The sequence below is a fragment of the Musa acuminata genome, chromosome BXJ1-8 (genome assembly GCF_036884655.1).
Source record: "Musa acuminata AAA Group cultivar baxijiao chromosome BXJ1-8, Cavendish_Baxijiao_AAA, whole genome shotgun sequence".
NCBI classification, from domain to species: Eukaryota; Viridiplantae; Streptophyta; class Magnoliopsida; order Zingiberales; family Musaceae; genus Musa; species Musa acuminata.
The window spans coordinates 3,177,316-3,198,006 of NC_088334.1; the positions used below are offsets into that span (position 1 = coordinate 3,177,316).

The 20,691-nt window shown below is 40.2% G+C and overlaps 3 protein-coding genes across 3 annotated transcripts; all 3 read right to left on the reverse strand.

Annotated features, from left to right (window-relative positions):
* LOC135680684 (truncated transcription factor CAULIFLOWER A-like) lies at positions 1 to 5,050 on the reverse strand. The gene is made up of 9 exons (XM_065194791.1): positions 4,763 to 5,050; positions 1,743 to 1,821; positions 1,599 to 1,663; positions 1,385 to 1,484; positions 1,201 to 1,242; positions 927 to 968; positions 721 to 845; positions 321 to 464; positions 1 to 214 (listed from the first exon to the last, which is right to left on the reverse strand). The coding sequence occupies exons 1-8, from the start codon at positions 4,945 to 4,947 to the stop codon at positions 368 to 370; spliced, it is 735 nt and encodes a 244-aa protein (XP_065050863.1). The 5' UTR covers positions 4,948 to 5,050; the 3' UTR covers positions 1 to 214; positions 321 to 367.
* Positions 5,051 to 11,550: 6,500 nt separating this feature from the next.
* LOC135680685 (photosystem I assembly factor PSA3, chloroplastic-like) lies at positions 11,551 to 14,514 on the reverse strand. Its single transcript, XM_065194792.1, has 3 exons — positions 14,080 to 14,514; positions 13,844 to 14,008; positions 11,551 to 11,927 (listed from the first exon to the last, which is right to left on the reverse strand). The coding sequence occupies exons 1-3, from the start codon at positions 14,434 to 14,436 to the stop codon at positions 11,604 to 11,606; spliced, it is 846 nt and encodes a 281-aa protein (XP_065050864.1). The 5' UTR covers positions 14,437 to 14,514; the 3' UTR covers positions 11,551 to 11,603.
* A 1,362-nt stretch (positions 14,515 to 15,876) lies between these two features.
* LOC103993871 (uncharacterized) lies at positions 15,877 to 20,640 on the reverse strand. The gene is made up of 9 exons (XM_009414086.3): positions 20,375 to 20,640; positions 20,225 to 20,280; positions 20,002 to 20,104; positions 19,393 to 19,490; positions 19,128 to 19,258; positions 18,890 to 18,998; positions 17,219 to 17,410; positions 17,003 to 17,139; positions 15,877 to 16,427 (listed from the first exon to the last, which is right to left on the reverse strand). The coding sequence occupies exons 1-9, from the start codon at positions 20,619 to 20,621 to the stop codon at positions 16,151 to 16,153; spliced, it is 1,350 nt and encodes a 449-aa protein (XP_009412361.2). The 5' UTR covers positions 20,622 to 20,640; the 3' UTR covers positions 15,877 to 16,150.
* Between the last annotated feature and the right edge of the window lie 51 nt (positions 20,641 to 20,691).

Here is a 20,691-nt window from a genome sequence, read left to right on the forward strand (position 1 = left end):
TAATCTGTAGGTAGAATTCCTTCAATCCATAACGTGTTTGTCATCGATCCTCTGACATTACGTATGGGCAAGAGCCAGTCACACACATTACAAACACGAGGGAGAAGACTCCTCATACGTTGACCAAAGTCCACATTGGAACCGTGTGTCTCTCGATGAGATCACGCAGCTTTAGTCTAACATGCTTCCTTTCCATACGACTCCAAAGCTGGACCTGGATCAGACAGACTCTAGATAAGAGAGAGAGAGATAAAAAGGAGGAGCTCGCAACACCAGCACGGAGACTTGGTGTTATATGTACAAGTAGTCGAAAGAACAACTTGAACTTGAGAGCGCTTGTTGAGTGACGACTGCTTCTCGGTCCTCTTCACAGGCGAAGCATCCATGGTGGCAAGACGCTGCTGGTCGTTTGGGCAAGAGGCTGCTCGGCTTCCTCCACGACTGCGCCTGTGGCTTGGTAATTTCTGCAATGGTAAGGTCGGTGAATTTGCTCAAAGAATTCATTATTACCTCATACTAATTTTGACTTCTGATGCAATTATACAAAAAAAACATGGCAAAACCTCTTTAAACTCATAGCAAAATCATGGCAAAAAGCATGAGACAGACCAGGTTCTATCGTTAGGCAATGAACTGTGAAATTAACTAACTCTTTTATAGTGTGTGATATCAAATCCAGGTATTATCTAGTAGAAGAGAGATGCCAGATGGGAAGTATACCCGACATTAATGGTGGAGTCTGTTGATAGCAAGTCCGGTGGAGAGGAACTGGTCTCGGCTAGAGCTTGGTGCTCCGCTTGTTGCTGTTGGCTCAAAGCCTCTGCCTCCTTGTTCTTCTCCTTGATCTGTATGAAGAAGCCATTCAGTCCACATTTCAATCCAACTTTGGAAGTCCATAAATGAGGTTAATCATTCTATCACTTCACCTTCTTCTCCAGATCGCTGTTATGTGCTTGCAGTGCTTTCTCCTGCATGATAATAATAAAAGGTTATTCACGCACGCACCATTTTACCTGAATTCTGAACGTTGTTATGGGCAGTTCGCACAGCGGTCAACCATATTTATTGTTTCGTTAAATGTTCTCAATTTCTCCACAGAATATATAATGTAGCCATGTCATCTATAAGATGATGAAGATCAGAATATCTAAGAACATTAAACATGAATGGGTTCACATGTCATTAGAGTTTCGGACTTGCCTTCCTTTGAAGCTCATGAATCGAATCAAACAGCACATTGTTCTGCAAAAATTGAAAAAAGCATTAGAAACTAACTTTGCATGCACAAATTGACATCACAAAATTAACGACTGTTCGAGGTAGGTCGGTCGTAAAGATGAGGACATAGGAGGGAGGCTATGTTTTGTAAATGACATCAATTCACCTTTCTTGACCTTGTTTTTCTCAAAGCTGTTTCAAGTTGTTGTTCCAGCTGTTGGAGTTCTTTAAGTGTCAACTTTTCGAGTTGCTCACCAACGAGGTGCCTGAAAATGGCACAAAAAGACGGTGCATGTAACATCTCTGTGAAACTTTCCATAAAGAAGGAAAAACATCTTTGTACAAGAGAAACACCAGATTTGCAACACATATCTCTGTACCTTTGACTCGTTTGTAGTGCCTCAATCTTTGCCTTCAGTTGCCCATATTCAAGACACCAGTTTCCCTACGTATAACATTCACATGCTTTTAGTTATCTGTATGAAGCATTGGGGCTTTGAAGCAGGTCTTTGATGATATGCTACCTGAACCTCGGTATCTGCTTCTAAAAGGGCTCTTTCAGCATACGAGTATTGCTGGTAACGTTCGAGAATCCTTTCCATACTGCAGGTAAAAAAAAAATAACTTTTAGTTTTCCTTTTTATATTATTGATGTAAAATTCAAAAGCTCAAGGACTAGCATTATTGCCTCAAGTTTGTAATGTTCTCTTCTAGCCAACTTAGATATGCCTCATAAATTTCTCATGCCAAGAAGCATTTATCAAAGAACATCCAGGAAGTATCTCATATATATCAGAATTCATTCATGCTGATTTATCTGCTACTCGATTATAAAACCTCCAAGTTCTTGCATTCCCAGATTGTCTTTCTAATCAATATGTCGCGTTGAAGTAACTTGGCTAAATAAACATCTCTATCTTTCATATATCTTTTTATACTCCTAACAATTATAAGAAATTACCAAATCAATTCCCTACACCATGCTATATTTTCTGTATATTCTTCACTAAAACAGGTCTTCTGGACTAGCCTTGGTAAGTTTAGGATAGATGGTTTAACAAGTATTTTGAAAAATTCACAACTTTTCAAAGGATAATAATTTTCATAATCTCACAATAGTTTTTTAATAAAAAATCTATATGTTCTTACATAGACTCAAAATTGAGATCTATCATTTGTAAAAATTGTACACTCACTATTAGAATGTCTCAATATAGATATAATCTTCTATGAATTACTGATACTGTTCAAATAAAATAAGGAAATTGGCTAAAAGAGAAAAGAGACATCTTATACTGATTGAAGTTTTATAAATATATATATATATATATGCCAGATTTATTTAAAGATAATTTTTTATTGAAGGAGAAAGATCATCAATCATATATTTTATTAACAAAAAATATTACTTCAGAAAAAATATATGAAAATACATCTTCCGTAAAAAAGAAATATGAAATGATAGATATCTTTTGATTTATGGGATAGAATCTTTTATTAATTTTCTGTTCTTACACTTGGGGATTCTAAAGAAAAGGATTCATAATAAAGAATGAGTTTTTTTCATGTTATATTTGGGTGGTGTGAAGTTACATTTAATTTTCTCGATGATAAGTTCCCATCATCCATGTGTGATGCATGAGGGTACAAGATCTTCATCGTCCAAGTCTCTCACTGAGCTAGAATAATTTCGTAATTTATCTTTTTCTATCAAACAACTATCATCCTAGAAAATTTTCAATATGAAAGTTCATCCTACATTAATAATTGCATTACAACTCAACAGTTTTAGTTGGTACATGCAGGGTTTACCAATTTTATTTGATGATTCTGGCGTTTATCATATTTGATCATTTCCATTTCATGTTCCTAATAGGTTTTAGTTCCAATAGATCATCGGAAAATTCTTAAACAGTCTATGACACTTCAGTTGTTTGTTTAGGGCCTACTAAAATTATATCCACTTAGGGCCCCCTACTGTCGACCTACCATAAAGTCTCAAGTACCCTTTAAATCTAGCGGATGGCCATTGTCCTTTACAGGGCGGTATCAACTACTATTTTCCTATCCCTTTGAACATATTCTGTGATGAAACTTGAAAGCTTGAGGTGCATGTAATGCAGAAAATGTGAAGAAACAAAAGTAAAAAAGAATTAGAAGCTGAATTTGATTCAAACTGATTTGCCTCATTAAGTTGGCCTAAACTTAACATACTTGCACCATCCAATTACTGACAAACAAAACCTACTAAGTGGGCAAGGGGGAATGTGTCAGATAGGATAAAGGAGCAACCAAAGTTACATAGATAAATTAGATAATCCCCTAATAAGCAAAGCAAAGGCAAAATTGAAATATCTTCACAAACACAAAAAGACAAGTCTAGTGCAGGGAAATTGTGGGTACAGATCGGCAGATAGATTTCATGGTCGATATTGGTAGATAGAAAGGAATATCACTGTATCATAATGTGGGAATGCAAACGATAAAAAAAATGGGTTTTTCATGCTAGGCACCAAAGGGAAACAGTAAAAGGCGTGTCAGACACAGTAGGGGATAGCCTGAAGTGTGAGAATGGTTAAAGATGTAACGAGAGAGGAAGAGACCAACAAGGGGGACCATGATTCTGATGGGAAGATACGCACCCAGAATAAATATCTGCTTTTGGTATCGTGCTAACTAAGTTTTGCATGATCTTTCAGAAACTTCAATATCCTAAGGCATTGATTTCTATAGAAGCAACAAGTGGCTCAGAAATTTCGCACCGGCTACTGCAACAATGAATCGCGGATGTGCCCGGTATTCAACTTGGGACAAGATCGTACGGTAATTGGTACTGTGTCTGGTCTCTAATGAGTGAAGCAGTGCACCGCTGGATGGCACCAACCTCCAGAATCATCGAGAACTACATGAGGCTCGATGGCACGGGCAGCTCTTAAGCGGCTCAGAGGAAAGCACGAATGCAAGATTTGCCAGAAACAGTGGGAACTCATACTTCAAAAGCCGAGCTGAGCTACCCAAATCACAGTCGATCACCACTGTCCATCTGTGTACGACAGCAAACAAGCTAAATTTACACAGCAGTGTACGGATAAAGAAAGAGAGAGAGGGGGGGGGGGGGGAAGACGAGGAGTAGGAAATCTGTGGACATAAATCGAGCTAGGCCGAGCCTCAAAGGACGGCAGCCATTAGGATCGTACCCCACCCGGAACTGCTCCGGAGTGTTGTGCAATATTAGATGAAGGTAGCAGCGCTTGATACTAATGTCAAACTCGATATCCGCTCTTAGCGGCACGCCGCCAATGGAATACGCCATGCATGCACATCAAACCCCCAGTTCCAAGACGAATCAGGAAGAAGAGAGAATGACATCCATGGGAGGCTAAAGAAATCGATTTTGATTGGAAAACCTAAGATCACGCAAGAACAATGATCCGGGTCAATCAGGAACCCGGAATCACGGGCTGGTCGCGCAAGAAACATCCTTCTTAGAACAAGAACATGAATGAGAGAAGATCGAGCGAGAGATGGAGGGCGAAGCGGGTACCTGGAATCGGTGGAGTACTCATAGAGCTTGCCTTTGGTGGAGAACACGATGAGGGCGACCTCGGCGTCGCAGAGCACCGAAATCTCGTGGGCCTTCTTGAGCAGCCCCGATCGACGCTTGGAGAACGTCACCTGCCGGTTGATCTTGTTCTCGATCCGCTTCAGCTGCACCCTCCCCCTCCCCATCGCTCCTCCCCAATCCGATCTCCTCCTCCCTTAAACCCTAACTCGAGTACGACTAAAGCGACGCGAGTGGAAGAGAAACCGCCCCCTCCTCCTATTCGTTTTCCCCCTTCACTCCTCTCCTTAGCAACGTTTCCTCGCCTTCTCGTTATTTATAGAGGGAGGGAGGGAAGGGTGACTCCCAGATCCGGAGAGGAAGGTGGTTTTGTAAAACCGGGGTGGTTTCGGTTTATACGTTGTCGACGTTCTAGTGGCCGGAACAGGTGGGGGCCGGTCTTGGGCCGCTCCCATTGGATGACACCACTGTGCATTCGTTATTCGCGTCAGCATTGACCCGAGCCCGAGGCGTCCGAGGACATGGCTCGGCGAGACCGATACCTGGACCCACCAATTGTTTTGGAACCTACAGTTCCACTGGCCCGGGTCCCACCGGGTAGAAGCAACTCGGTGGTGGCCAAACAAGCTCCGAATTAGGAAAGAGACGCTCACGCCTTTCTTTTGCATCCCCGCTCACGAGTTACCGGCGCGGGTCCCATCAGATACGTCTCCCTTCCTCTGATCACGAAGCGGGTGCACAAGAAATGGTAGGAAGGAGGCATCCCGCACCACGCGCGTGCACGCTGCACGTACGAAAGCCTCGTAGCTATAATTGTTTCTGCTGCATCAACGCGACGCGAGTCCAGAATCTCCGCCGTCCGTTGCCGCAGGGAAGGCTGGGGCTGCAGTCACTGCGGTGCAGCACTCAACGAAGGCTGCAAGGGTGAGCAGGAAGGACGCCATGGTGGATTAGAGACACCGCGTGGCTGCAGAAGCAAAAGGCAGGGATGAGTTCCAGTTTGGGGGAGGGAGGAGGAAGAGGGGACGTGACCTCACACGAGGGCAGGAGGAGGAGTAGGAGGAGGAGATTGAAAGGCCCGTGCGTGATCGAAACGTGGCGGGACAGTGCACGCTCCCAGTACCAAGGAGATCGACGAGCCCGTGTGAGGTCGAAACGTGGCACTTGGGGTGCGCCACGCAGTACCACGGTGGCCAATTCGAGCACGGTGGCCGTCCTCCCCCCGTCGCCCTTTTCTTGCAACTTGCGGTGTCTCCATCGCAGCACCAGGCGAGCTCACTCCTCCCTCCGCCTATCTGCGTTAACCTTCTTCATCCCAACAGCGCAAAGTTGCTTACGCTGAATCCAATTCCAATCACTTCTAAGGAACCCAACAGTTGTTTTTGGTTGCAACACAAGGAGTTACTTGGTTTCTTCTTTTCTTGCATCTCTCTCTCTCTCTCTCTATAATATACATATATGTGTGTGCTACAGAGACAATCTGATGGCCTAGTAAAATGCCTAGTCTACCATTCATGGACATATGGGGGAGCATGAGTGGCTGCTTTGACGACAATATGGGGTTGGAAGAAGGCAGCCTCAGTCATCATTTCTGTGTGCCTATCCTCTCCTCTAATGTTTTCAGATTGTCTATTATTTGCTGCTATTTAACTCCAAAAGAATTTGTTTAGCTTTCTAAATTAGTATAATATCTTATTTACTACTATTGAGTTGTGAGTAATAAATATTATTCCTCAACATTAATCATTGATTGTTTTCAAGTTATCATCTGATGTAAGAAGACCCAGTGAACTTTGCCTTGCACACCACACCTCATTTGTTCTTTGTCACCCTTTTGAGCCACACCAATTGAAATTTGTGCTTCAATTTACATTTATTTGACCACAAAACTGGTAAGAAAACTTTAGAGAAGATTATTTTTTGTTGGACGAGAAAAACTCATTTTGCTTAATTGTTTTTTTCAAATTGGCATGGCAAAAAAAGATACAGTTCGATTCGATAGCGTAAAATGAAGTCTAGAAAGGATCAATGTATATCGTTGTGCACCAAAGTTTATGAGTTTCACCAAAAATATGTGAATATTTTTTTGGTATTTCTTGTTTTTTCGGGGCAAAAGAAGAGCGTGGTATTGAGGTTATACCAATGAATCATGTGTGGTTGATGCGTACCATTACTTGTTTTGATGTCCAAATATATCATGCATGACAACTTCTTCTTCCTTCTTTTCTTCTTCTTCTTTAAAGACTAGCCATAATAAAAACGATCGTCTTCTTTTCTTTTATTATATATTTCTTGTCATCTAAGTTGATGCTAAGTTAATATTTTCTTAAAGATGCAAAGATATTAATTAGCTCATTTCTCTCTTTCTATGATGCATAGATTCTTATATGATGGCTGATCAATGGTGAATCATTAACAATTAGATGTAAGCAATATATTGAAACCCTTCTTGATAGAGAATTAAGAAGCGATGCCCTCAGATTTATATGCCATACATACATACATCTTTCTTTAATTCCATACTAATTGATTCATCATTTGACATCCTAAACATCAAACATACTTCAAGATCTTATTTACGGAAAGTTTTGAGATGAATTCCACAAAATTTGAAGCACATCAGTACGAAAGAGATTGATGCATCCACCAGGAAACCTAATCTTTGTGTTCCATTAGCTCAAAACCAATAGAGCTTCCTCCATTGCTTCTTTCCTGCACCATCAGATCGAGAGTAGAATGAGGCAAGTTTGCTACCCGAGGAAAGGCAGTTGATCTTACATCTAAACATCAGATGAGTTGCGCGGATCAGAATTAGCCCACTGCAATACACAGACAGAGAACAAGCTAAGTTTACGATCGAAGGCTAAGGAGATGAGTTGTTTGGTTGATCTCTTACATTCTTTGCTGCCATGCTGAAGGCTTCTCGATGAGGTATGTCAGGTTTGGCTGCCTTGATTCGCTTTATTTCCTCTCTAGCATTAACATGTGGACACACAGATTATATTGCTTAGCTTATGCAAATGCATGCAGAACATCTACAGCTTTAATCTTTACCTCATGAAGTGATTGTAAGCTGATGGTGCTCTGTGTTTCTTTGGCACTGTGATCAACAGATTGAATTCAAATGTGCCAAAGCATCAATGGAACTTTATCAGGAAGCTTACTACATCATACGAAACAAATGGTGCTTTCTTGAACTGCTCACCTGAAGTCGATGATCTCCGCAGTGAAGGTGGTTCTCTCCTTGAGCCAAAGCAAGGACCCTAATTCACAGTATATGAAGGAAACAGTCATATGAGAGTAAATACTCGTCTCCCCTTGTTGAGCTGCTTTCGAATGATACAGTAATTGTTAGTGATAGTTAGTTCATGTATTCTCTTGTAAGTCTGGCATTGAGGAGAACAAAATACTTCAAGAACAGTATATGTATCCCACAAACACTTTTGTTTCTCTTTCACAGGAGGATTCAGTTGTGGGTGAGAGAAGTTTATTAGACTGGAATATGAACCTGAAGACTCATCTGCAGGTAGCTGGTGGGGCAAATGCACTGCACTACATCTCCAGGACTGAGAAAGGACAAGTGGTGGCAGTGACCACAATTCACAGTCACTCTGTCCATCAACCACCTGAATGGAACTCCAACCTGCAACACATGATAGGCTTTTATACGTGACAGAAAAGTGAGAATCCAATAACTTGCAGAAGCTCTACTTTGGCATGTGGAGGAGCTCAAAAAATCTCTTTGTTGGAAATGACAGCAACAAGGGAAAGGGATTGGCCATCACACTCTTTTCATTAGGTTAAGGATCGTAGCTGTTTCAAGTGGATCTTCTTGACTCATTCATTAGGTTGACAGATGCTGACAAGAAGAAATGTAGCTGAGGCAACTGATCACAGACTGGAGAACTGTTGGTGAGGGAAAAAAATAAGGAGCAAAATGATCATGAAGAGAGACCTAACAACAAACTCCGGATGCATGAGATGATGAAGCTTCTTATCGTGTATCATGTACTCTAAAACAAGTTTGGGGAATCCAACTCCAAACCATGATATCTTAGGACAAGAAAGAAACAGTCGATTGAGAGGAGCTTCTCATATCTCTCCATCTATTTCTACATGGCGAATCTAAGAGAAGAGAAATGGACATAGCTGTGGAGGAACTTTACTTGTGGCGAACAATGTCGACAAGAATTGAAGAGAACCTCACTTTCAGCAGTGGCTTTTACGGATTGCGCATTCAAGAGGTAACAAAACGACCAGAGACAAAGATAAGAAAGGGAAGCTGAAGCCCATTTTGAACTGCCTATTCCTAAAGACATCGAAACATGTGTTTGTGTGCTTCTTGTGCATCAATCTACACTTGAAGAAGTCCATCTTCCTATCCAAGACTTCATCACCGGGTTTCACTTCAAGAAATTACCGCAAGAAGAGTGTTGCAGTAGGTGCAACGAACGTAGCAAAGGTGCTCGATGGGACAAACCAAGTCCATGGCAAGAAGAAGAAGAAGAGATAGGAGAAGAGGAAGAGAGCGTGGCTTCTCCTCTGGTGTTGAGCTTAAGAGGGTTTGCAAAGAGAGCTGAGGACCGTAGCTTAGGGTTTCCATTCTGACAACACTGACCGGTGGATTCCCATCTATGAAGGTACGGCCGAGCCATCATATCAAAGCTATAGAAAACCTCAATTGACCTACCAAATCTCGCGCTATCTTGTGAGACAAAGATTCGTCTAAATCTGCTCAAAGATTCGGAGGTCCTTTTCTCTTGTGCTGTGATCAAGAAATTGCTTCCTAAAACTCCTTGTAGGAAAACACTTACTATATTATTGTGATAATATATTAACAATCAGGGATGATTAATTTCTCTCTTTACGTCGAAGAGACTTTGAATATGATACGAATCCATGAACTCATAATGATCGATCAAAGGAGGTGGCATCACTTCCATCAGCCTCCAAAGTTTGCATCAGACACTCCTGATGTTGTTTTCCCAAATAAGCCGCAGATACCTCAACGAGTAGCGACAACAAAACTGGGGATTCCACTGTATCCCCAGAGAAGGTTTTCTTCATCTTTATGAGGAGGCACTTCTTGCTTCTACCAATGGCATGAACGAACACAGGAGGAGGCAGATGGCAGATTAAAGATGATAGAGGCAGTGACCAAGAGCAGCGGGAAGGAAGGCTAGCTTGCTGCACTTGCTCTCTAAATCACAAACTAGATATGCTCTCATGCTACACACCCAAACACAGGGAGTACACATTTGAGATGCTAACTTGCAAGAGCTATAATGAATGAGTCTACATGCATGACAGCACCAAATACAAGCAAACAAACAAACTTCATGTTCCTGCTGGATCTGACTCGACTGCGATTATAAGTCATGTCACTTAAGCTTGTTGTGTAGCCACTTATCATCAGTAAGAAATGAAGGAAAAAGAAGAAAGAGAGAAGATATTGCTGCTGCAAAATACAAACAAACTGAGCTGCAATTATAGGCCATCACACTCTCGAGCTGGTTCTGAAGGTACTGAGAGAACTACGATGGTGAGAAGATGCTGCTGGAATTGTGTGGAGGAGAAGGGCAGTGGAGGAGGAAGCAGCTCCCCACCCCAAACTGATGTGACGATTCGTTGGCTGCCATGAGAGCCGCCCTCGCCCGCCCCTCTTTGGCTCCCTCACGTTTGCTCTGTCCGTATGACTTTGCCTTTACCGATGCAATGGCGATGGTGCGAGCCTTCTCTGACCCCTATTAATGTCCTACGCATACATATATGTTGCTGCTAACTCGTCTTCTGAAGCTACTTTCAAGAGGCTTGCATGAGCCACCACTCCTCTTCCGTAGCCTTTATCCTTCTGCTCTATCTGTATATATACTTTTAATATGCTGTGTAGCTTTGGAGTGAGACCTCATAATAAATGCAGCCTTTTCCTTTTTTGGAGTTTCGAGCAAGAAAACAACATACAGTTGATTAGGTCATCTTTTCATTCTGATTGGTGATAAGTAATGGATTAATATTCTGTTTTACTCTCAGATTATAAATAAATAAAAATATAAATTCATTTAAAAAGAATTATAAATATTTTAGACTAATAACATAGTATAAGATAGAGGAATATAGGATTATTCATGACAGACTTTAATATGTACGGATCTATGGACATGAAATAATATGCCAGTGTATGATGGACATATATATCGGTCTAATATAAATCAACACGAGTCCAGTACTCAAAATTAAAAATCTTGAAAAGGAAATAGAGGGCAGATAGCTGCTGCAATCAGTTGCCATTTTCTTCAGATTTGGAACTTAGCTCATCAATGCCGAGACATAGAGGACATGAGAAGGCAGTTGCTGATCAGTTTGGTCGGAGGTCCTCGTCGTGGCACGGAGAATGATCGAGGCATTCTCTCCTCCAATGCAGGCACGTTCTTGATGTGTTGTCAATGACATGGCAGCCACTTCGTGCACCACATCGGCACCAGAGTGGAGCACCACTCATCAAAAGTATTCAAGCGTGCCATTTTTTTCCTCATACTTCAGTTAATAACAAATTGAAATTTCGATAATATTGTGCTCGCATGATAATGATGATGGAAATCAATTATAGTAAATATGTATACATTGAATTTAAATTTAGAAGGACAAGTATACGCATTAACAAAATAAAATATTCCGAAAAAAAAAGGAAAAAACAGAATTGCTTCACCAGATAATGAAAAGCTCTGCAAAAGTCATACGGACAAGCGAAAGAAATATCAACAAGAATAGTGTATGCAAACTACTACTGCATTGGTAAGAAGAGAGACTCGATACATCAGGAAGGTTAGCTCGAGTTTTCGCTCTTCTGTTGCAGAAACTCGAGGTCCTTCATTTGCCGCTCTACGGCTTCTTTGGACAAAGATTTTGGCTCTGGATAATTTGTTCTCTCACCTGTAGCTATTTGCTTTACCATGGAACTGACTATTCTATCAATCTCTTGCTTCCTGACTGAAGGGAAAACTGCATGTAACATATTACACAGTAATCTGACATCCTCTTCTTCTATGGTATCCTTACCAAAGCAGCAGACGTAAATGGCCTCCAGCGCTTTCTCAATTCTAATCTCCATAGGGATTTCTGGGGTTGCAGCCTTCAGTTTTGTTCGCCTCTGGACAACATGAGAAACCGAGTTCAGTCATTGTTCATCTTAATTTATTCTCTCTCTATATATATACACACACACAAGCAAGTCCATGAGATATGAATTCGTATAACAGGCTATGACATTAGCTAAAGTCCAAGCATTATGCACATCAGGTTCTGGCATCCAAGATTTGAAACTATTAATTTCTCATCTTTAATAGTCAGGTACTATTCAATGCTCCCTGTCATGCTGTGATCAAAATAGGCACTTCAAAGTAACGCAAAGGTCATTGGCACAACAACAGAACACTAAGACAATATATATATATATATATATATATATATATATATATATATATATATATATATATATATATATATATATATATATATATATATATATATATATATATATATTTGTATAACAAAACCATTGTTAGGTACGGAAAGTATTAGCTATAAGTTGCCTTTTTAGTGGCCATCCAGACTTTGAGATCTAATTAGCTGATCGGAAATGAAACATGGGCATACAGAAGGAACATAGATGCCGTACTACACATCTAAAAAATTAGACATGACACAACAATTGCTAGATGCATATTTCTATAAAAAGCAATAACTAGGAACACATTATAGCAGCAGACTTGGACAGTCTATAGTCATCATATACACAGCCAAAGCTTTAAGGAGATTACTCACATTTACAACAAGACAAAAGTTCAAAATACATACATACTGTCAGTCATAGCTATCAAGGGTGCATATGACCTAATCGGACACAGTTGAAACAGGAAAAGGATCTAGATTGCAAACTGATGATCTGACATTAATGACATGATCCAGTATATATAAGATAGGATGTGGATCAGGATTGACTAGATCCAACTCATCCTTACCTTATTTTATTCTTTATTTCTCTTTATATGATATTTTTTCTTCGGAAGTGTTAGCCCATCTCTTTTTTTATCCTTTAATTTGACTGTTCCCGTTATCTATACATCAGCCTAACTCTTCCTTCTGTACATAGCTACCAACAACCACAGCATTCATCTATTAGAAGAAGTTATAAGAATTGTGTAAAACATCATTCCTTCCCCTTTTCTGTATTTTTCTCACTTTCACAGTTCCATAGATAGCTGCAACCTCTCCCCCACCGCCTGGACTCACTGCTCCACCAACGAGCCAAGCCATCGAAGCCACACCACTCCTCTGCCATGCTATTTCTGTCGAGTGACACAAGTGATGAGAGCCGTCACCACCACCAAAGACCCTAGCTGAGGCCCCTCCTGCTCTCATACCATTATTGGTGATGATGAGATCTGCCACTGCCAAGTCGACCAATATCCTCTCTGTTCTCCAGCCATTAGACTAGATTGAAACAGATGTCCATATAAGAGCTTCTAAAATTTTATAAGCAACAATAAGCACCTAAGTTATCTCCCTCCCACATTATTTAAGGAAACAAAAGCACTTTTTCTGTCTCCAGAATAGACATGGATTTTTTTTTTTTTGGAGGCAAAATGACCTCCTAAGTCTGGATAAAAAGCTAGCTGAATAATGTTCCAAGACCAGACTATATAGAAGACTCTCTCTCATTTTCTGTCTATACACTGATTCCACATATTTGGAGGTCAACCAAGATTAAGATCCAGTACTACTCTCCAGAGGGAACTAACTTGTTTGGCAGGATTTCCAGGTTATCTCTCTTACCTGATCATTTCATTGTTGTACCCAACTGGACCTTAAGGCCTAGCTAGAGATCAGGTGTTGAATCAACCTGTCCAACCACACCAATTATTCAGCAAGTTCTTCATGTAAGTCACCACAGAGAATATACATGACTAGTCAACATATAAAAGAAAAAAATGAAAGCAATAAATACTGATTGCCATCCGAAGTTTGCACATAATCTCAGGGTGAATCTTTTAACAGAACACTGACCTCCCTTGCAGTAGTCATCATGGCGAAGAAAGTCTCCTCCTCAAACTCGATATCATTTGAAATGCGAAGCCTGGCCGCCCCTTCCAGTATCTCTTCGGACTTCAGAAGTCCAGCACCAACCGCGGCCAACCAGCAACAGAGAAGAACATACAGTGGATCCCCTGCCTGCCCAACCAACGGAATCATCAAAAGCTTTTGCAAAGAACGGAGAAGAGGGAGAATTTGGAGTCACGAACCCGACCGCGGCGGTCCTGGAACTCGTAGAAGGCTCTGGAATCGGTGATGCTGCACTTCTTGCCGACCTGACGCCGGAACTCGGCGAAGTCGATGAGGTCGTCGCCGACGCCCCCCTCGTCGCTCAAGATCCGGGCGACGAGGCCCACCACGGGGAGCGACCCGATTACCTTGCTCGCGAACCCGGCGAGGGAGTTGGGTTTCCGCTCCATGTACCCGACCACCACCGTGGATCTCGCCACGCCGCCGCCGGAGGTGCCCGGGCGACGGGCGGGGAGGAGGAGGGTCAAGGGCTTGGGTGGGAGGAGGGAGGAGAGGAGATAGGGGAGTGGGGTTAGGGTTGCCGTCGAACTCCCCATGGGCTTCGCCTGGGGGTTTGGCGAGGACGGGTTAAGCTTATCGTTATCACAAGGGGAACCACGCAGCGTGATTGGAACCGAGACATTTCTTGGTTTTCATTTTAAGTTGTAATTTTTGCGCCTTTTTTTTATCCTTTTCTTAGTAATTTAGTTTTTTATTTTTTTTCACTTCATCTAATACAATATATTATTTTAAGACCATTTGCTCAACCAATTATTATTATCATTATTGTTGTTGTTGTTATTGTTTTACCAAAAGAAATTTTATGTAAAAGATTTTTTTTAATCAATTTGATGGAAATATCCTTTGTTCTCTACTAATTATCTCTAGTTATAATTGCCTTTGTTGTCCCCACCACCCTAAGTAGCGTCGACCATCGCCTTTTCTCTTCTCTCCCTCCTCCTCATCGACGTCTTTGTATAGCACTACCATGGGTGGTAGCCTTATCCCCCTCCCTCAATAACACTATAGTTATAACGATTACCTCTCTCCTATCCTCACGATGAGAGCTCCTTGCTCATGCTACCCTCCGTTGCTCCCTCTTTCTCGTGATCGAAGATAAGGAATGGTCTCGCTCATGAGACTCTCATCGGTCATGGGCCTCACTTCTCCATTATCTTTACCTTTGGTACTCTTATCACCTATCTCCTCTTTATTTGGATTACTCAAGTGATAGAGTATGCATACAAGACTAGGTGGGTGATGGGAGGAGAAAGAGAAGGAAGAGGCGACGGGTGATGTCATTCGCGATCAAAGGGTTAGTGGTGACAATGATCGAGGGCGACCAATAGGATATTTTCGTCAAATTGATCAAAAAAAGATAACCTAATGTAAAAAATCAATTAGGAGCGTTTTTGGTAAAAGACTTTTTCAAATAAAATGCCCTTCCCATATATATATATATATATATAGATTATTTTAATAAAATACTATGTATAATGAAAAAGAGAATATTCAATAAAAAAAATCAAAATTGGAGTTCATTTAAAAATGAATCACCTTAATATACACTTTTTTTTTCCTAGAAATTCATGCTTCTAAATTTTATATGAAAGTAATGCATCCTTTGAATCCTCCAAACTCTGAACTATTTATAGGGCATTATGTTTATATTGCAGCAGAAGATATTCATCAGAATAATCTTCGTTTTTTAAATTATTATCAACTTACCTAAGAAAAGTCAAAAATAAATATAAATTCAAAAAAGATTCAGATATATCAATTTTCTTTTTATGATATGATTAATCTGAAAAACAAAACATTAGTATCCATCACCATACAAGATTTTATGGTTTATAAAACAATAAACCATCGTTTCTATAGATTCTTCTCTACATTAGAGCTCTCTCCTAATAGTATTACAAAAGATCATTATGAGAAACTATGATCTTATGCACAAAAGAGAGAACAGTAGAGTAATAATAACATTTGCACTCCCATAATAACAATTTTTTAAAAGATAAATTAATATATTCTAACTCAAATGTTCCTTGAGACAGTAGAGTAAAATGGAACAGTGTCTCAAGAATACAGACTATTTGCAATCCATAACTTCAGCATAAACAACTTCTAGAGAATTGATCAGTCATTTAGGAGTTCCTCAACACCTTAAGCAATTCCAAACAATGTAACAAACAGCTATAACAACTGTAGTATCATTTGCATCTAAAGCACCTCATCCTTTCCATCCAACACCAAAAGCATCCTTGGATGTCATACAGCCATTTGAAATCGCTCAGGAACACGAAGCAAAGGTGGCTGGATGTACCCAGGCTTCCCAAGCTGACCACAAGCAGCCATCTGATCATCCCCTCTGCTAAGTCTTAAGAAAACTACGACCCCAGCTTCGGCCAGGACATTGCGGAACTCTATCATCTTTTCCTCTGGAGTTGGTTTGAATTGTGTTCCACAGTGAGGGTTGAATGAAATGAGATTTATCTTGCAAGGAATCCCACGAACAAGTTCTATAAGCCTCTTTGCATCCTCCATGCTGTAATAGAATTAGTGTCAAGTTGCAGACATCAGATGCAGACATCGTAGGTTCTACGTGAAACAAGAACACTACCACAAAAAAGAAAAAAAAAAAAAAACAGGTAGACCAAGTGATTCATATGCATATGATGACCAATACTAATTGCCACAGATAATATAACATAAACATGCACCAGTAATATCATTTTGTACTAGCAGGAACCGACTTTTGGAAGCATCAGAGGAATGAGGATGTTACTATATTCCCTGAGCAAGTTCTTGCAGGTGCTTACTTTGTGAATGAGACGACATGTGCTACAAGTGATCACAAATTTAGTGCAATGATAATATTAATTCAGATTCAGGCTTCAAGGGTTCACATCACAAAAATGGTGAATCCACAGGAAAGTATAAGAGTCTGCATGTTTAGACCTCCCAAAAACCCTAGTTTGGATCTTGTGCACTAGGCTTCCCTCTTACCATATGGTAGGTAACACACGTCTGTTGTGTTAGCAGGACACAAAATGTTGTTATATTGATGTCATGTCCTAAAGAGATCCTGTATTCTAAAAGAGAATTACAAGCAACTCAAACCTGTCATTTACTCCTGCAAGCATCACATACTCAAATAGTACTTTGTACTTGTGTTTGGATAAAAGTTCCTCCCTCAATGTCTCAAGAAGCAGGCTAAGATTGTATTTCCTGTTGATAGGCATGATCCAATTTCTTACCTGCATTTCATAATATTAGCTGGTTTGCTCCATACAAAACTTAAAGAAGTTGATGTTCCAAAGTAACTCCAGGAATCACCTCATCTGTTGTAGCATTTAGACTAACTGCTAATGCACATGTTGATTCCCGAAGAAACCGTTTTAACGGAGGGACAAGTCCACTGGTTGAGACAGTCACCTTCCTTGGGCTAAATTGAAGGCCTTGCTCATCCACCATTATGGATGCCGCTTTAATGACATTATCTATATTATGCAGTGGTTCACCCATGCCCTAAATAAAACGATCAAGTAATCATCGTTACAAGAGAAAGCTACAAATAATGGTCACCAAATGTTATAAGAAAAAGAAAAAAGAAACTGGTTGCTATACAGCTAAGCTACACAAGAAAATGAGAACCAATTACAGAAGCAATTATCCAAGACCTTAAGTACTAGAGGCAACTCCCTGTTGCTTCTTGATAGATCTAGATGTGTGTATATTTCCAGCAGGTCTGGTTCATTAATAAATTTCTAAGCAAAACACAAATTTTTGAGACAGTAGAATGTATTCTAATTTGACCTATCTTTAGTATCATCAACAAGTGTCAAATCTGATCTCAGCTTCTGGAATTCAGGCTAGACTTGGATTGGGTAGATTCCTGCAGGTTATACTGAATAGAGGAAGTGAACTATAAAGCTGATTTTGGAACATGAATTGCATTTGCTCTGGCTAATTGCAAGAGTCATTTCAGTGCACAAAAATATTCAGAGCTTCATATATATTTCATGATATACAAATCCGAAGGTACATGTGAATCTGTTCAAGTTGAATCAGGTACCACAACACTCACTAAAGCCAAGGCCAACACAACTTTAGTTGAGGTCTGAAATTCGAAGCCCAACTCATTACTTGACCATCTTCAAGTTCAATCAAGTAGGTTTTCTCAACCCACATTAACTGCAACTCACCACATGATTGTCCTAGATATTTTACGATTCCACATTACTTACACAACAGCTTAATTATGATAATATAAGTGTCAAAATGTATAAAATGAAACTTTAGGTTCCTAACTTCCTACTAAAAGGTTCCTCTTATGATGAGTATGAAAAAACAAAGTCATATACATTAAATAGTTAGTTTAGTGGAGTCTTTATTTAAAAAAGCAACAAAGAAAAATGACAGGGAAAAAAGAGAATCTGGTGATGCACAATCCTTTTGAAGAAACTTTGATCATCTTAATTATAAAGTTAGTTTCCTGTAAGTAAAACAGACTCTTGGTCAGTTGCTCCACGACCATTAGGAATAAATATCCCATTTAAAGTGAAATTAATCATGTACCACAGATAGCTCTAATAATATGCATATACCAAACATGTGACAGAATATGGACACCAAAAATTGCATTTAAGTTCTTAGCAATATGATCTTTACTATCTTCACTGAAAATGGTTTTGAGATACTTCCACCTTTATCACATCCATACGACTATAAAGTTTCACATTCAGTTGGCTTATAAAGTCTCAAAGTTTACATGCATATATTCCTGATTCTATAATTTCCGCCATTGTCCATTGATGATCAAACCATGTTTACATCACCTTCTCAATGTTTTCTAAAGCTTCTATCATCAAAGATCTAGCTGACAGTTAAGATCCATATGTACAAATTCAGATGCTAACATAATGGTTAAATACCTGCATTAAGTTTTATGTCTGACTGATAAATAAGTTAACTGAGAATTTAAGAAAAATAAGACAACATGTTTACCATGAATACTACATTTGTAATTGATCCAAATTCACTTGAAAATAACCGGCGAGCAAAAACTGCCTGTTCAACAATTTCTGCTGTTGACAAGTGCTTCCTTAAGCCCATCCTGATAGATCAAAATATATAATAGGTTTAGCTAATATCCAAATGTCCAAATCCAAATAATCAAGCTTGATAATACAAACATTTAGGAAAAAAATGAAATCAATCAATTAATACTACAAAAGATCCATGCCTCCCAGTGTAGCAGAACTGACAATTCATGGCACAACCCACTTGACTAGAGACACAAACTGTAGTCCTCCCTCTATCGCATGGTATAACAACTGTTTCTATCACTGATCCATCATCCAAAGTGAACAAAATCTGCAACCTCCTGCGAATTTAAAAATTAATTCGAATATTCTGAAAGCATGCATAGTCGTTCTCAAATAAAAATATAAAACAAATTACAACATCAAGCACAGTTGAATAGCTGGAAAGGAAAAACTTGGACCTACCTTTCGAGTCCCGTCAGATGCAGTGAGTACATCTTTCACTGACAATGCCATAAGAGAAGAATTTTCACTTAACATCTTTCTAAATTCTTTGTTTAAACCTATCAAGAATTATAAAGTTAGACCACCAAGCTAGTCCATATGAGTTAATTTGCATACACAAAAGAAACATAAAAATAGTACAAGTGTGACACTAAAACCACATATCATTTATCCAAGGTATGAAAACTGAGAAGTAGCACAATGGTTCTTCAGCCTTACTTCAACTTGAGAAATGCTTTATACACCGATCATGATAAACACCCAGCCAAACGCCCACACTTCCCTTGTGTATGATCGATGCCCTTCTCAATACCAATTTGACCCTTGATTTAACCAAATTACATTCCCAGTATTCACCAATCAGTTACTGCTCAGAAAATGTAATATATTATCTAATTAATTGTCAAACTTGCGAGAGTTTGACAAAGTGTTTGACGAAGTGGATAGGAAGCATTCTTCCTTTTAGCTCAAAGAGAATGCAACTCAACTAAACCATCAAACCATTGTATTTCCAATAACAAAAGGTGGAGGGAAGCCAATATAAGCAAGAAAACCAAGATAGTACAAAACCTGCCAATTCGTCACAGCTCTGTGCCCAATTGTTGTTCCCATATAGACACTTCCACAGCATCAATGCCTGCCCCGACCTAAATCCTCGCGACTTGACCCATTTCTGCCCAAACACAAATTTTTCCCCACATATCAAGTCAAAATTCATAGAACAATGACAGCAATCTGAAATCTTTATTCACCTAAATGGAGGAGAAGAAAAGGAGGACTCGAGAGAGCTTACTTCGAGTTCGGAAAATTCCATCCCCTTCAGCAGGACTTTGGAGCTCGTGGGATCGCCTAAGCCGATGCACACGTTGAGAGCAAAGCGAAGAAGAAGATACGAGATCGAAAGGGGAAAGCGCAAGTGATCGAATGAAGGAGAAGCCGATACCAGATTCCGGATAAGCCGGAGGAGAAGTCGCGAGGGAGAGGCGGCGAGTGAATCGGGAGAAGGTACGGCGGGGCAGAGAGAGGCAAGCAGTAGCGCTGGGACACGGGAAGAAGGCAAGGGAGGAATGAGAGAAGGCCGTCCATCGGACGATCACTGCCATGGGCGGAGTTGGGAGGCAGCGCAGAGAGATGCGGTGGCAGCGGCAAGCTTTATCTTCGCCTACTGCCTCGTTAGGGAGTCTTGACATTGGGCCTGTTGAGGAACCCTACCCTCTCTCAGCCCGTTAGCCCAAGTGTTGGTGTCAACAATCGATCAAA

Bases quoted from the DNA above. Each gene is read 5' to 3' on its own strand.
- LOC135680684 (XM_065194791.1), bottom strand. From the start codon at position 4,947: ATGGGGAGGGGGAGGGTGCAGCTGAAGCGGATCGAGAACAAGATCAAC. The intron at 1,664-1,742 runs GTAGCATATCAT...TGTTATACGTAG, and splicing joins AAGCAGATACCGAGGTTCAG to GGAAACTGGTGTCTTGAATA. The intron at 969-1,200 runs GCAAGTCCGAAA...ATTATCATGCAG, and splicing joins TTCATGAGCTTCAAAGGAAG to GAGAAAGCACTGCAAGCACA.
- LOC135680685 (XM_065194792.1), bottom strand. From the start codon at position 14,436: ATGGGGAGTTCGACGGCAACCCTAACCCCACTCCCCTATCTCCTCTCC. The intron at 14,009-14,079 runs GTTCGTGACTCC...TTGGTTGGGCAG, and splicing joins TCCAGGACCGCCGCGGTCGG to GCAGGGGATCCACTGTATGT. The intron at 11,928-13,843 runs GTCAGTGTTCTG...CATGTTGTCCAG, and splicing joins TGATGACTACTGCAAGGGAG to AGGCGAACAAAACTGAAGGC.
- LOC103993871 (XM_009414086.3), bottom strand. From the start codon at position 20,621: ATGTCAAGACTCCCTAACGAGGCAGTAGGCGAAGATAAAGCTTGCCGC. The intron at 20,105-20,224 runs GTAAGCTCTCTC...GTGTTTGGGCAG, and splicing joins TGGAATTTTCCGAACTCGAA to AAATGGGTCAAGTCGCGAGG. The intron at 19,259-19,392 runs GTAGGTCCAAGT...AGGAGGTTGCAG, and splicing joins CATCTGACGGGACTCGAAAG to ATTTTGTTCACTTTGGATGA.